Here is a 15,406-nt window from a genome sequence, read left to right as displayed (position 1 = left end):
AAGATATTCAAGTCAAAAACATCCAAATGCAAGCCATTTGGACGTGGGAGGAGCCAGCATTTGTAGTGCACTGGTCCCCGACATACCAGGAGAGCAATTGGGCATCCTAGGGGGCATTGCAGTGGACTTCATAAAATGCTCCAAGGTACATAGCTCCCTTACCTTGTATGCTGGGCCCCTCCCAAACCCCCTAAAACCCCAGTCTGGTGGGTTTTGGAGGGCTTGCTGTTTCCTCCACAAATGTGACAGGTAGGGGGGGTATGGGCCTGTCTGAAGTGCACTGAGTATGACATCTGAGGCTGGGCAAGTAATATTTTTAATAATGTTGTTGAGGGTGGGAGGGGGTTAGTGACCACTGGGGGAGTAAGAGGAGGTCGTCCCAGATTCCCTTCAGTGGTCATCTGGTCATTCCAGGCACTTTTTTGTGCCTTATTCGTAATAAAAATAGGTCCAGATGAAAACATCCAAGTTTTACTCATGGACGAAGATGTCCAAGTCTTAGGAACGCTCAAGTCCTGCCTTCACCATGCCTCCGATATGCCCCCTTGAAATTTGGACGTCCTTGTGATGGACTTCAGTTAGAGACGTCCAAAATCGGGTTTCGATTATACCAATTTGGATGTCTCTGAGAGATGGACGTCCAAGTGCGATTTATGTCACTTTTTGGACGTCTATCTCTTTCGAAAATGAGCCTGATAGTATACTACTTACAATGTCAACACAATATGTAATAGAACATTTTCATTGATAGTGTAGGGTATAAGCAAAGATCGAACATATAGGTAAGAGAGTAAGAGGAATTACAAAATAAGGTGACTAATTTAAAGAAAGGTGCACATGACGTCAGAGAGGGTTAAATATTATCTTAGCTAGGGTAGGAGTGGATAAACATGTCCTGCTGCAGTATGTGCAACCCATGTCACTCCTTGTGTGTATAAGTGAGACTAACAAGTTAGTTACTTCTTCCATTGAAGGCCTGGTTGAAGAGCCAAGCTTTCACTTGCTTCCTGAAGTAGAGATAGTCTTGTGTTAAGTGAAGCCTTTCAGGCAGTGCATTCCAGAGTGTGGGGGCTACTCCAGAGAAGGCTCGCTTGCGGGTATCACATTGTGCAATGTCTTTTGGAGAGGGTATGGTTAGTTCAAAGCAGTGGGCTAAGAATTAATAAAACCAGGGTTCAAATGTTAGTCACTTGGGGGCCCTTTTACTAAAGGCTGGTAGAGCTACTGTGCAGGTAGCATGTGGGAAAACAGCACTACCACCGTACACACCCAGATGTCTGGCGATACTCCTGTGTTCAGCGTGTGCCATTTCCTGAAACCAGAAAATACATTTCATTTTCTAGCATGGGGGTGGGGGGAGCATGCCTAGCAGTAATGGACAGTGCACAGCCGTTGCTATTAGTGCATGGCCATTTACTGCCTCCATGGAAACCAAGGGGTTTATGGCTACGGTAAAAAGTGGTCGGAGCATGCAGGATTTAGTGTGCATTTATCATTAGCACACCTTAGTAAAAGAACCATTTAAATTGTAAACCCTCTGGGGACAACAAACTGCCTACTGGACCTAACTGTAACTTGCCTTGAGTTACTACTTGAAAGGCATGAGCTTAAAAAAAAAAGACAGTGTTACACTACACATAAGAGATTCCCACCTCTATGGAGCTTACAGACAAGAGAAAAAAAAAGTTTGGCACAAAACATGGAAAACATTTTCCCCCCACCCCCACGACATTGCCGACATAGCCCATTCAAAATGAATGGACTGTGTCAGCAGTACCACACCGCCAACTGCTAGTGTGGCTTTGAGAACAGGGACCAATTTATCTGCTGCACAAAATAAACTATAAGAAAAACAAGAAATGGGGTAAGTAGGTGAAGGACAGGGTAGACAGGGCTCTCAAAGAGACAAGGTGCTTTCTTTTTCCTCAGAGCCAATCATTTTTACTAGTAGGAAAATGGATTTCAAAATGCCTGAACTTTCACAAACTTAAACCAAATTGAAAATCAAAGAGAAGTCCATAAGCAGGATTAAATGAGTACTTTTCAGTCTATCTGGAGAAGCAACTGTATCTCTTGAAGTTTTTTCACAGCATAACAGCCTTCACTTTAAGAAAAACTGCAAACCACATGGAGAGAGAGAGAGAGAGAGAGAGAGAGAGAGAGAGAGAGAGAGAGAGAGAGAGAGAGAGAGAGAGAGAGAAGACCCTCAAGTACCAAGACATGCAGTCTGAGACTAAATAAAAACGTGGCAGAAATATACAGGAATACTCCCCATTGTTTTGCATGCTATAGGCTTGATCTAAAAGAATGTTCAGACATACCTGGAGAGGTTGCCTATATGTGTTACATCTTAGGAATTCCAGAGGGATGCTCTCTTTGGTACAATGCAAGTTTTACAGTGAACGATAGTAGTACTTTTGAGAAACTGAGATCATACTCCACATGCTCTGGCTTAGGAGTGAGGCTCATTCCTGTGTGCGAAACTAATCCATTCGGAGAAATTGCCCCCAAGAGAAACAAACAAACAAAGAAATTGCACCTCACAGAGAGAGAAAATGCGTTCTCTTTACTCTTAAGTGAGCATTTTACTAGTCAGTAAATACAGTTCAAAAGACTCCAAGTTTCATACACTTAGAAAAATATAGAAGAAATTAAGCACTCAGGGGGTCTTTTACTAAAGCTTAGCTCAAATATCTGCAGCAGGGCTCATAGGAATAAAATGAACCCTGCTGCAGATAACTCGAGCTAAGCTTTAGTAAAAGCCCCCCCCCCCCCCCCCCCCAGACCTTTGTAATATTATTCTCTCTCTCTTCAGGAGGTGTAATCACTTCTGCAGCTTTATGTCACCCTTTCTGCTAAGTCCTACAAGTCCTTTGAGCCCTCCAGAATACCCCATCCAATGTTTCATCTAAGGAGTGGCGTGGTGTGTGCAAATTTTTTTTCATGTGAGCAACAAGTTTTAAAAACCAACAGAATTAGCAATGCATTTCTGTTTATAACATAAAAAAACTTTTGTGAGCAACCATGTAAAACTGTGAGCAACATTCCTAAAATGTACAAGCAATCGCTCATGCGCTCCGCTTAGAGGGAACATTGACCCCCATCTTCTCTCAAATCTAACATGGGTATTCATAACTCTACCCTCACCTCACTTCCAAATTCAAACTGAGCCTCCTGACTTCCACAGTTTACAGAATGAAAATTATATTACTATCCACCTTATAATCGAAAGAGAAAAACGCCTAGATTTCGACCCAAATCGGGAGATAGACGTTTATCTCACAAAAACGAATAAATCGGTATAATGGAAAGCCGATTTTGGACGTTTTCAACTGCAGTCCATCGCGGAAGCGTACAAAGTTGACGGGGGCGTGTCGGAGGCGTGGCGAAGGTGGAACTGGGGCGTGGTTATCGGCCGAGGAGAGATGGGCGCCTTTCGCCGATAATGGAAAAAAAAGTATGCGTTTGTAGCTAGAATTTAGGGCACTTTTCCTGGACCCTGTTTTTTCACGAATAAGGCCCCAAAAAGTGCCCTAAATGACCAGATTACCACCAGAGGGAATCGGGGATGACCTCCCCTGACTCCCCCAGTGGTCACTAACCCTCTCCCACCACAAAAAATGATGTTTCACAACTTTTTATTTTCACCCTCAAATGTCATACCCACCTCCCTGGCAGCAGTATGCAGGTCCCTGGAGCAGTTGTTAGGGGGTGCAGTGGACTTCAGGCAGGTGGACCCAGGCCCATCCCCCCCCTACCTGTTACAATTGTGCTGCTTAATGCTTAGTCGTCCAACCCCCCCAAACCCACTGTACCCACATGTAGGTGCCCCCCTTCACCCCTTAGGGCTATAGTAATGGTGTAGACTTGTGGGCAGTGGGTTGTGAGGGGGATTTTGGGGGCTCAACACCCAAGGGAAGGGTGCTATGCACCTGGGAGCTCTTTTACCTTTTTTTTTGTTTTTGTAAAAGTGCCCCCTAGGGTGCCAGGTTGGTGTCCTGGCATGTGAGGGGGACCAGTGCACTATGAATCCTGGCCCCTCCCACGAACAAATGCCTTGGATTTATTCGTTTTTGAGCTGGGCGCTTTCATTTTCCATTATCACAACAACAACAACAACAACAACAACAACCATTTCTAAAGCGCTACTAGGGTTACGCAGCGCTGTACAATTCAAACATAGAAGGACAGTCCCTGCTCAAAGAGCTTATAATCTAAAAGACAAGAGAACAATCTAAAGACAAGTGAACAATCTAGAGGACGAGTGAACAGTTAATCTGATAGGGTGGATAGATTGGGGTATTTTATATTTCTCGAGCGGTTAGGTGCCGAAGGCAGCATTGAAGAGGTGAGTTTTTTTTTATTTTTTTTTTATTTTAATATTTATTCATTTATCCATTTTATTACAAGAAACATCTTGCTTAAGAAAGTATACAAAGATAAGGCAGTTACATAACTGCTAAGGGATATTAAGAAAATATATAAAGAGAAAACAATATACATTTTCAAGGAAACCCATACTCAAGTCCATAAATTTGAAATCCAAGATTAGGATATCTAAGGGAGTATAACAAAAGGAAATATATAACGGATGGTGCAAACCTTGCTAAGTGGAGTTATCTTATAATTTAATGCTTATCCACTTTTACCGAGGCAATAAGTGCCGATACGTGAGCTGGTTCTGTGAAAACGTATTTCTTCTCCCTAAGCCTTATTATGCACTTGCAGGGGTACCTTAAAAAAAAGGTTCCCCCCAAGTGCAAAACCTCAGGCCTAAGGAGCAAGAATTGTTTCCTCCGTTTTCTAGTCTCTTTAGAGACATCAGGAAATAATAATATTTTAAAGCCCAAAAAAGGCTTATCTTTATTTCGGAAAAATAAACGAAAGATCCAACTCTTGTCTGGTAATAATGCAACCGTCGCCACTAACGTGGCGGCAGTTGCTAATTCAGAGTCAGAAGTCTGAAGCAAAAGAGAGACATCGATCAGATTATCACGTTGGTTCAAATTTTTCCCAGGAATATAATATGCCATAGTCAGTGGTGGTAGATTCGACTCAGGTATCATCAAAATTTCACGCATATAGCGTTTCAGCATCTCAAGAGGAGCAACATTCTGTAATCTAGGAAAGTTAACAAATCTCAGGTTGTGACTTTTAGTATAATTGTCAAAAATTTCAGTTTTCAGTCTGAGGTTTGTCAAATCTTTCGTCATAGTAGGTTGTATTGTTTCAATCTTCACAATTCTTTGATCCATTTTATCCACTTTATCATTTAACTCTTTAAGCTGCTCATCTTTTTTTTGTAAATCAATTTCCAAGGATTTTACTTTTGGCATTACTTCATTAGTCTGTTTTAAGAAGGTTTGTCCCAAATTAGAAACTAAGTCCCATAATGCATCTAATGTCACTTCTTTCGGTTTAGTTACTAGCTCTTTAGGTAATTCAAACCTTTCAGAAAACCGCTCACGAGTCTCACCCAGTCCCTCAGGTCCTCCTCCCTCGATCCGCGGCGATTCCATGGGCAAACTGCCCTCCGTTCCAACCTGAGATGTAAATGAAGCTTCCAATCGGCGTTCCTCTGGGCCCCTACCATCTTCCGGAGTGGACCCCGTCGATTCAATAAGGAAGGAACTTGTGCCGATCGGCTGGGGAGGAGGGATGTGCGCGGCGGGGCTCAAGGTGACTTCATAGCCAGGAGAAGCCGAAATCTCCAAATTGCCGGCGTTCCCTACTGGCTGCATTCCGCGTCAAAAGTAGCTCCCTGTGGCCTCACAATGAAGAGGTGAGTTTTAAGCAGAGATTTGAAGATGGGTAGGGAGGGGGCATGGCGTATGGGTAAAGGAAGATTATTCCAGGCATAAGGTGAGGCAAGGCAGAATGAGCGGAGCCTGGAGTTGGCAGTGGTGGAGAAGGGTACTGAGAGAAGGGCTTTGTCCTGTGAGCGGAGGTTGCGGGTGGGAACATAGGGGGAGATGAGGGTGGAGAGGTAGTGAGGAGCCGCAGACTGAGTGCATTTGTAGGTAAGGAGGAGGAGCTTGAATTGTATGCGATATCTGATCGGAAGCCAATGAAGTGATTTAAGGAGAGGGGTGATGTGAGTATATCGGTTTTGGCGGAATATAAGACGTGCAGCAGCGTTCTGAACGGATTGAAGGGGGGATAGATGGCCGAGTGGGAGGCCGGTGAGGAGTAGGTTGCAGTAATCAAGGCGAGAGGTAATGAGAGCATGGACGAGAGTTCTGGTGGTATGCTCAGAGAGGAAAGGGCAAATTTTGCTGATGTTGAGGAGGAAGAAGCGACAGGTCTTGGCAGTCTGTTGGATATGCGCAGAGAAGGAGAGGGAGGAGTCGAAGATGACTCCAAGGTTGCGGGCAGATGGGACGGGGAGGATGAGGGTGTTATCAACAGAGATAGAGAGTGGAGGAAGAGGAGAAGTGGGTTTAGGAGGAAAGACAAGGAGCTCGGTCTTGGACATGTTCAGCTTCAGGTGGCGGTTGGACATCCATGCCGCAATGTCGGATAAACAGGCCGATACCTTGGCTTGAGTCTCCGCAGTGATGTCAGGTGTGGAGAGGTATAGCTGGGTGTCATCAGCATAAAGATGATACTGAAAACCATGAGACGAGATCAGCGAGCCCAGGGAAGAGGTGTAGATTGAGAAGAGAAGGGGTCCAAGGACAGATCCCTGGGGAACTCCAACAGATAGTGGGATGGGAGTGGAGGAAGATCCATGGGAGTGTACCCTGAAGGTGCGGTGGGAGAGATAAGAGGAGAACCAGGAGAGGACAGGGCCTTGGAACCCAAAAGAGGACAGCGTGGCAAGAAGTAAATCATGATTGACAGTGTCAAACGCGGCGGAAAGATCGAGGAGGATGAGGATGGAGTAGTGACCTCTGGATTTGGCCAGGAGCAGGTCATTGCAGACTTTAGAGAGTGCCGTTTCAGTCGAGTGCAGAGGGCGAAAACCGGATCGAAGTGGATTGAGGATGGCGTGAGAGGAGAGAAAATCAAGGCAGCGGCTATGAACGGCGCGCTCAAGTATTTTGGAAAGGAAGGGTAAAAGAGAAATGGGGCGGTAGTTGGAGGGGCAGGTAGGGTCAAGTGAAGGTTTTTTGAGGAGAGGTGTGACAACGGCATGCTTGAAGGTGTCAGGGACAGTTGCAGTGGAGAGAGAGAGGTTGAGGATGCGACAGATGGCGGGGGTGACAGTATGGGAGATGGTGTTGAGTAGGTTGGTGGGGATGGGATCAGAGGAACAGGTGGTGCATTTCGAGGAGGAAAGAAGGTGGGAAGTTTCATCCTCGGTGATCTCAGGGAAGGAGGAGAAAGAGACCTGGGTAGGTTGGATGAGGGAGAGGGTTAAAGGGTGAAAAACAAAAACGCCCAGCTCACAAATTGTCGAATAAAACATGGACGTCTATTTTTTTCGAAAATACGGTTTGGTCCGCCCTTTCACGGACCCGTTCTCGGAGATAAACGCCCATGGAGATAGACGTTTTCGTTCAATTATGCCCCTCCATGTGTTTTTTCTTTATTTTTTAGTTGAAATGCATTTGCCCATGAGTCCATGATGTTCAAACTGAGCTTGATTTCGTTGGTGATTTCTGTCAGTTTGTGTTTATAAGGAATGTATATTGTGATATCATCTGCATAGATGAAAGGGTTGAGGCCTTGGTTGGATAAGGACTTGGCTAGTGGGGGTCATCATTAGGTTGAAGAGGATTGGTGATAACGGTGATCCTTGAGGTACTCCGCAGTCTGCTTTCCACGGTGATGATATGTTTGAGTTTGATTTCACTTGATATGTTCTCGTGGTTAGGAAATCCTTGATCCAGCTAAGTATATGTCAGATACCATGTGTTAACCTTACGGTGTGGGTTAGTACACAGACTGGAAAGAGATTCTTTTCAGGAATGTTGATTTTTGTTAGCTTCCTACTTCAGCAGGAAAGATCCTCTTATAAGTTCACTACCTAGATTTTTGCTTGCAGAGAGTCTGCAGAAGAACATTTTTTTTCTTACTTTTCGTCCTTCTATTCTACTGTAGTTGGTTTTATCTTAATAGCTCAACCAGTAGATAATATTAATCCAACCACATGAGAACTGACAAACCACACGAAAAGCACAGTGAAAAATTTATTTATGACATTTATGTCCCATATTATCTCAAATAGAATTCAAGTTCAATGTGGCTCACAAAGTAACAAATGTATACCTGACGAGCCATTCTGATTACATATAACAAGTAGGTAGAAATGTAACTCCAAATTTCAGGTAGTAAGTAACATGAAGTCTAGATCATATAACATGTTTATAATACATAGGAATAGAATGTGAATACAGACATAGCTATTGATTTAGTAGGTTTAATCTGAAGGTCAACTATTTCTATTGTTAGAGATTGATCTTAGCAGATGGGTTTTCAACAGTTTTTGAAATGAGAGATAATCTTCATTTTGACGGAGTTACTTGGGTAAAGAATTCCATTTGGTTGTACTTTGGTATAAAAACCCAGCATTGTGGATAGTTTTATATTTGATTTTATTACATTTAGGGAAGTGTAATATTAGAAAGTCTCTGGAGGCTTTTTTGACATTATGTGCTGGCAACTCTATAAGGTTCGGCATGTAAGATGGGGATGAATCATAAAAATAAGAAAGCCCTTGAACCATTTAAGAATATTGCCGAATATGCCAATGCAATCTAACAGATTGAGTAGAATGGTAGATTGAGTAGAATGGTGTGCCGCCTCCTTCACTGACGCTGCGCCTTTGCTGCCGGACGGAGGTAAATCTAAAAGGGATCTTGGGGGGGGGGGGAGAAGAGAGCGGGCAGTTGGGACATGGGAGCGGGAGGGCAGCGATCATTTTCACGGGGGGGAGGGGGCGCGCGTGCGCCAACTGTTCGTCTGCGGGGGGGGGGGGGGGTCGCCAACTGGTCTCCTGCAGGGGGGTGCCACAGACCCTTGGCACGGCCCTGGTTGATTGTATGGGTCCAGGAAAAAGATGCTGTACTGTAGCCCATTCTGTGAATACCACATTTGTATGGAGAGTATTATTTTCCCATCAGTATTTGTTTATTAGACACTTGATATACCACCTTTCTGTAGCATGACCAAAGGTGTTCACATATTAATTTTGTTTTATGCTGGTATAGGACTAAATTCTACATATGGTGCCCTTTTGTTTTGTGGAATGCAGTGGTATTTATTTATTTATTTTTATTTTTTGTATGTTACAGAGAGGTATTGAATAATAAGGGAAGGGCTTCCTTTATGCAGAAGTTCTGTCCAGAATCAGTCTAAATGTGCCAGCATTGTCCAGTTCCTTCACAAAACCGATTGGCTTCCACTTCCAAAAAGTATCAAACTTGAACACAATAGATCAAAAGCAGTTATATGTACCACTCCAGACTGCTCATTCAGTGAGAGGGGAAAGGTCTCATAATGTCAACATGCTTTGTCCTGAAAATTACTTATTGATGGACATTCAAAGCATTCGTGACTGTATATAATCACTGTCAATGATTATATACAGTCACGATTGCTTTGAATGTCCATCAACAAAAATCTAAATTTCAGGGGACAAAGCGTGCTGACATTATGAGATCTTTTCCATCTCACCGAATGAGCAGTCTGGAGTGGTACACAAAAACGTCCAAATTGGTATTTTTGAAACCAATTTTTAGACGTTTTTCTATGAAGTCCATCAGAAGAGCATTCAAATTACAAGGGGGCATGTCTGAGAGCTCATGAAGGGAGCACAGCTCTTGAAAGAAAGCCACAGATATATTGGGGAAGGGATTTGAGATGTAGCCCACACCTTTTCAACAGAGCTCAAGGCAAGTTGCATTCAGGTATAGCAGGGTATTCCCCTTCCTCTAGAGGGCTCACGATCTTTGTTTGTACCTGATGCAATGGAGGGGAGGGTTAAATGACTTCACAAGATCACAAGGCATATCAATGAGCTTTGAACCGTGCATTCCCTAGTTCTCTGCCCACTGCCCTAACCAATAAGCCACTCCTCATCTGTTGAGTTGGTCAAATTAAAAAGGCATCACATACAGGTTATTTGCTGATCATTACTTCTTGAGGTAGGAACAAACAATATGGGGCTAGGTTTTTAAATTATTTCCCTTTCAGCTTCCATGCTTGTACAACTCTGGGGAAGTTTATTTGAACATACTGTACTTACAGACCTCCTTACTGGTTAACAATAAATTACCTAAAGTGGCACATTCAACTGCAAAACCCCCTGTTTGAGGTTTGCTCCTTCTGGAGCCCTTTTACTAAGCAGTGCTAGGGCTAATGCGTGGGTAGCACCAGTGGTGTGCTGGTAAATGTTTAACAACAGGCTCTCTCCCCGGTCCCCCACTGTGCTCCCCCCCCCCAAATTGCAGAGCTGGCAATAGCCGGGGAGAGAGCCTGGGGGGGGGGGGGGGGTGGCAATGCATTACTTCAGGAAAAAAAATTAAATGATCCCAGGCTTCAATCTAATTCATGTTTAATGTGCGATAAAATGCCATACATAAGTAAATAAATATAAACTTTTAATGTTGAGTACCTGATTCTCCAAGTGAACATATTCCAAACACTATAATGAAAATAAAATGATTTTTTTCTACCTTTGTTGTCTGGTGACTGTTTTTCTGATCACGCTGGCTCAGTATCCAATTCTGCCGCTATCTGTCCTCTTAACTCCGTTTCCAGGGCTTCCTTTCCATTTATTTTTTTCCTTTCCTCCTTTCTTTTTCATTTCTGGTCCTCAGCTTCTGCCTATTTTCTTCATCCATGTGCAGTTTTTCTCCTCTCTTCCTTTTCCCTCATCTCATCTCCTTCCTCACTCTTCCCTCCCCTCCATCCATGTCCAGCATTTCTTCTCTCCCCCCTCCTCTCCCCTGCCCTCCATCCACCCATGCCCAGCGACCTTTCTGTCCCCCTGCCCTACATCCACTCATATCCAGTGACCCTTCTCTCCCCCTGCCCTGCATGCACCCATATCCAGCGACCCTCCTCTCCCCTGCCCTGCCCTCCATGCACCCATGCCCAATGACCCTCCTCTCCCCTGCCCTCCATCCACCCATGTCCAGCAGTTACCCTCCTCTACCCTGCCCTGCATGCACCCATACCCAGCGACCCTTCTCTCCCCTGCCCTGCATGCACCCATACCCAGTGACCCTCCTTTCACCTGCCCTCCATCCACTCATGTCCAGCAGTGACCCTCCTCTCCCCTGCCCTGCATGCACCCATACCCAGCGACCCTTCTCTCCCCTCCATCCACAAATGCCCAGCAGTGACCCTCCTCTCCCCTGCCCTGCATGCACCCATACCCAGCGACCCTCCTCTCCCCTGCCCTGCCCTCCATGCACCCATGCCCAATGACCCTCCTCTCCCCTGCCCTCCATCCACCCATGTCCAGCAGTTACCCTCCTCTACCCTGCCCTGCATGCACCCATACCCAGCGACCCTTCTCTCCCCTGCCCTGCATGCACCCATACCCAGTGACCCTCCTTTCACCTGCCCTCCATCCACTCATGTCCAGCAGTGACCCTCCTCTCCCCTGCCCTGCATGCACCCATACCCAGCGACCCTTCTCTCCCCTCCATCCACAAATGCCCAGCAGTGACCCTCCTCTCCCCTGCCCTGCATGCACCCATACCCAGTGACCCTCCTTTCACCTGCCCTCCATCCACTCATGTCCAGCAGTGACCCTCCTCTACACTGCCCTGCATGCACCCATATCCAGCGCCCCTTCTCTCCCCTCCATCCACAAATGCCCAGCGACTCCCTTCTCTCCCCTGCCACCCCCCTCCCACGTTGTTCAGTGAATTCTCCTCCCTCCCTCCCTCCCTCCGGATCCGGTCCCTCATGTCACCAACCTGACCTGACTCTTCGAATTCTTCGGGGCAGGCAGTCTTGCCTGCCCGCTGCCAGTGCTGACTCTCCCCCGCTGGTGCTGCCGGTTTGCGCTTCAAAATGGAAGTCTCGGCGGCCATTTTTAAAGCACGAACCGGCAGCGCCAGCGGGGGAGAGTCAGCGCTGGCAGCGGGCAGGGAAGACTACCTACCCCGAAGAATTTGAAGAATCAGGTCGGTGACGTGAGAGACCGGATCCGGAGGGAGGGAGGGAGGGAGGGAGGGAGGAGAGCCAGCTTGCACCTTTCAACAACCGGCTCGCAAGTCGGAAGCAAAGTTAACAACCGGCTCTTGCGAGCCGGATCCAGCACACCACTGGGTAGCACTCTCCAAATTGGTACTGCTGCTGGGGTAGCACGGGCGCCTGGCGGTAATTCAAATTTATTGTGCACTATTTCCTGCAGTAGAAAATAATTTTCTATTTTCTACCATGGGGGGCGTTCCCGGTGGTAATCAGCAGCACAAGTAGCATGTGAGCCATTACCACCAAGTAAACAGGTGGCGTTAAGGGATCAGGCAGTAAATAGCTGCATACTATTTTTAATTTTAGCACACGGCCATTTACTGACCCATTAAAAAAAGGCCTTTTTAGCCACCACGGTAAAAAGTGGCCCTGTATGCATCAATTTCATACGCCCACACTAGCGCAGGCTACTTTTTTTTACCACAACTTAGTAAAAGGGTCTCTCAGTGTTCTTTGATCATCAGGGTCCCATGGTAGCCACATTCGTCTTCTCTCCATCCCAGGCCTGAGTGCACTACTTCCACAATGTATCCAGGTTTGAATGGCCCTGATAGATAGGGGATCAGAACCTAAATGTCTGTCAGTGCAACACATAGATGCAGGAGCAGAGGAATACTTGGTTTGTTGGAAGCAAGGAGGTTTTATGACAGCCCCATTCTGTGGGCTGAAGTTAGTGGGCAGAACTTGCTGCCATATTGTATGACCCCAAACATTTGAAGACGCTACCGAAAACAATAGCAATCTAGTGAGGTTTATGACTGTCTATGTGTGTGTGTGTGTTTTTTAAAATTTGATATCATTTTTATTTATTTGAAAGCTTCCCATATGTAACCTGAGGTTTCTTTTTTTTTAACCTCGGGGTGGGGGTCCTGGGGTGTGAACTGCAGTCCTGTCATTGGTGCGGGCGCTCAAGAGCAGCAGACTTGTTCTGGGAGCTGCAGGAGTCCCCACAACTAGGCCCCAAGGTTCAGGCAGAGCTGGGGCCTTTCTTAAAGCTGCCCCCCTACAAAAATTGAGCCTCCCGCAGCTCCAAAAACAAGTCTGCCACTCCGGAACACTCACACCAGCGGTGCAACCCTGGCTCACGCCCCAGAACTCTCCAGAGGTTAAAAAAAACAAAACCTCAGGTTACATATGGAAAACTTTCAAATAAATAAAAAAGCTGTGAAATTAAAAAAAAAATACCCACACATAGGCAGTCAAAAACCTCACAAGTTTGCTATTGTTTTTAATACTGTCTGTGAATGTTTGGGGGCCACACAATATGGTGGCTGCGCAGGGGAGACGTTTTCAACTTTTTGACGTCATGCTATCTCCTGTCTTTGGGTGGAAGTGCTAAACCAATCTCCAGCTCCTCCCCGCAGTCTTTCTAGTTGCTGATTCTATGTTGGGCAATATGTCGGTCGGGCTGTGGTCCCAGTTGCCCACCCCATTCTTCTGCCTATGCATAGATGTACAGTCTCAGTTAGTGGAATTTTACATTAGTTTAATCAGAAGCTAAACTACTAAGGCTAAAACCATTCTTACCGCAGGTTTATTGCCAGAGAACTCTGGGATAGGGCATTGTTCCATTTGTCCCCATTCATTATAGTAATCTTTACAGTATGTGACATTGTGCAGTAAAAGACTCTGAAGTGTCTGGCTTCGGACCATCTGACTACAAAATGAAAATATACAAACATTACTGTTCTAGGTCATACCCTTTATTTTTATACAACAGCTGAAGGTATATACCACGCTGGAATGCATATTGTTAAAAATATGAATCTATAGGGATCAGATGGCAGGTCTGATTAGTACCTTTGTATATGCTTATAAATATGAACAGAATTATTTGCATGCAAATGACTAGAAGTTTAATTGTAAATCAGACAAGAAAAGAAAAACGCTTCTTTCTCTGCTGCCTTTTTCCGATTCACATATCAGTGGTCTCAGAGAGGTACTCCAATGCTATTACAAGGTGAGAGAAAATTATTCACCAATCAGGCTCCGGTCTTTTCTATAGGGACTTATATATAGCATTATACCTTGTATTAGCTGTAAACAATGTATTTTGTGTAGATACTATGCTGCTTAGGCTCAGCTACATTTGTCTTCCAGGAGATAGAAATTCAGTTGCTAGTGAGGGGAGAGGAGCAAGAAGGCAAGTAGTAGGTGTTGTGGTGGGAAAAGCAGAGAAGAGATAGAGATCAAATGTTGAAGAAGAGATAGAAGAATCATGGGGCATATACTGGGGGAAGCAGGGAGAGGATGTCAGAAGGAGGTTGAATGCTGGGAAAGAGGGAAGGAGATAGAAGTGGGGATGCTATAGGGGAGGGAATGAGGAGGCTGGATGCTGAGGAAGAGGGGAAGAGACAGGAAAGTAGATACTGGGAAGGGAAAATGGAAGGCTAATGGAAACTGAGGAGTTTTAAGGACAATTTTCAAAGAGATTTCCTTGGGTAACAGGGTTGGACCTAGGGTCTCTGGTGCCCCCTGCAAACGATCAGTTGGTGCCTCCCCCCCGGTCCAGCATCTCCCCATCTAGCATACCCCTTCTCTCTATCCTCCCCTTCCTCAGGGGCAGCAGAACACCTTTTTTGTTTAAGGGGACCCAAGCTCTGCCCCCAGCTCCACCTCCAGTTCCCACACTAATTTACATTCAATTTTATGTAAATCATATACCCTCTAATTCTATGGTGCTGTTTGTGCACCTATGTTATAGAATACTAGCACTTATGCACATATATCCCCAGATTCTATATAGTGCGCCTAAAATTGCAGTCAGAAATCAAGGCGTATTCCATATAGTGCGTATAACTTAATTGGTCAACCAGCCAATCAGCACTGATAATTGGATGTTAACAAGCAATTATCAGCACTAATTGGGACAAATTAGAATTTACGCGCACTACTCACTAAGCGTATTCTATAAGCTAGTCTGCATAAATTCTACTGCGAAGAGCTAAAATGGGGGTGTGCCAGAGGGTGTGACATGGGTGTTTCTAAATTCTATGTGTGTGATTATGCAATTTGGTGCTGTGTGTGAAATTTGGATGCTGGCATTTACACCAAGTTCTCCTTGGTGTAATTGGCTGCGTCTACTGGAACAACACGGATCCCGGCTTTAGGTGCTGTTATATTTATGGCACCTTGGACTTAGACTTTCTCTTGAATAGACTACCTTTCCTATGGACTAACCTATTCCTGTAACTTGGGGTTCTGATATATTAACCTTTTGGCCAGCTATGCTTTTCATTTCCTGAAAATA

General features: G+C 45.2%; 1 protein-coding gene across 1 annotated transcript in view; it reads right to left on the bottom strand.

The window, feature by feature from the left end:
- The window catches only part of NOX3 (NADPH oxidase 3), a 109,788-nt gene that overhangs the window by 43,615 nt on the left and 50,767 nt on the right, over positions 1-15,406 (bottom strand). Inside the window, exon 7 of the mRNA XM_030195489.1 lies at positions 13,684-13,813. Coding sequence (XP_030051349.1) covers positions 13,684-13,813 — 130 coding nt within the window. The remainder of the gene's footprint in view (positions 1-13,683; positions 13,814-15,406) is intronic.

This window comes from Microcaecilia unicolor, chromosome 3, assembly GCF_901765095.1.
Source record: "Microcaecilia unicolor chromosome 3, aMicUni1.1, whole genome shotgun sequence".
NCBI classification, from domain to species: Eukaryota; Metazoa; Chordata; class Amphibia; order Gymnophiona; family Siphonopidae; genus Microcaecilia; species Microcaecilia unicolor.
This window is presented reverse-complemented; position numbering and strand designations above follow the sequence as displayed.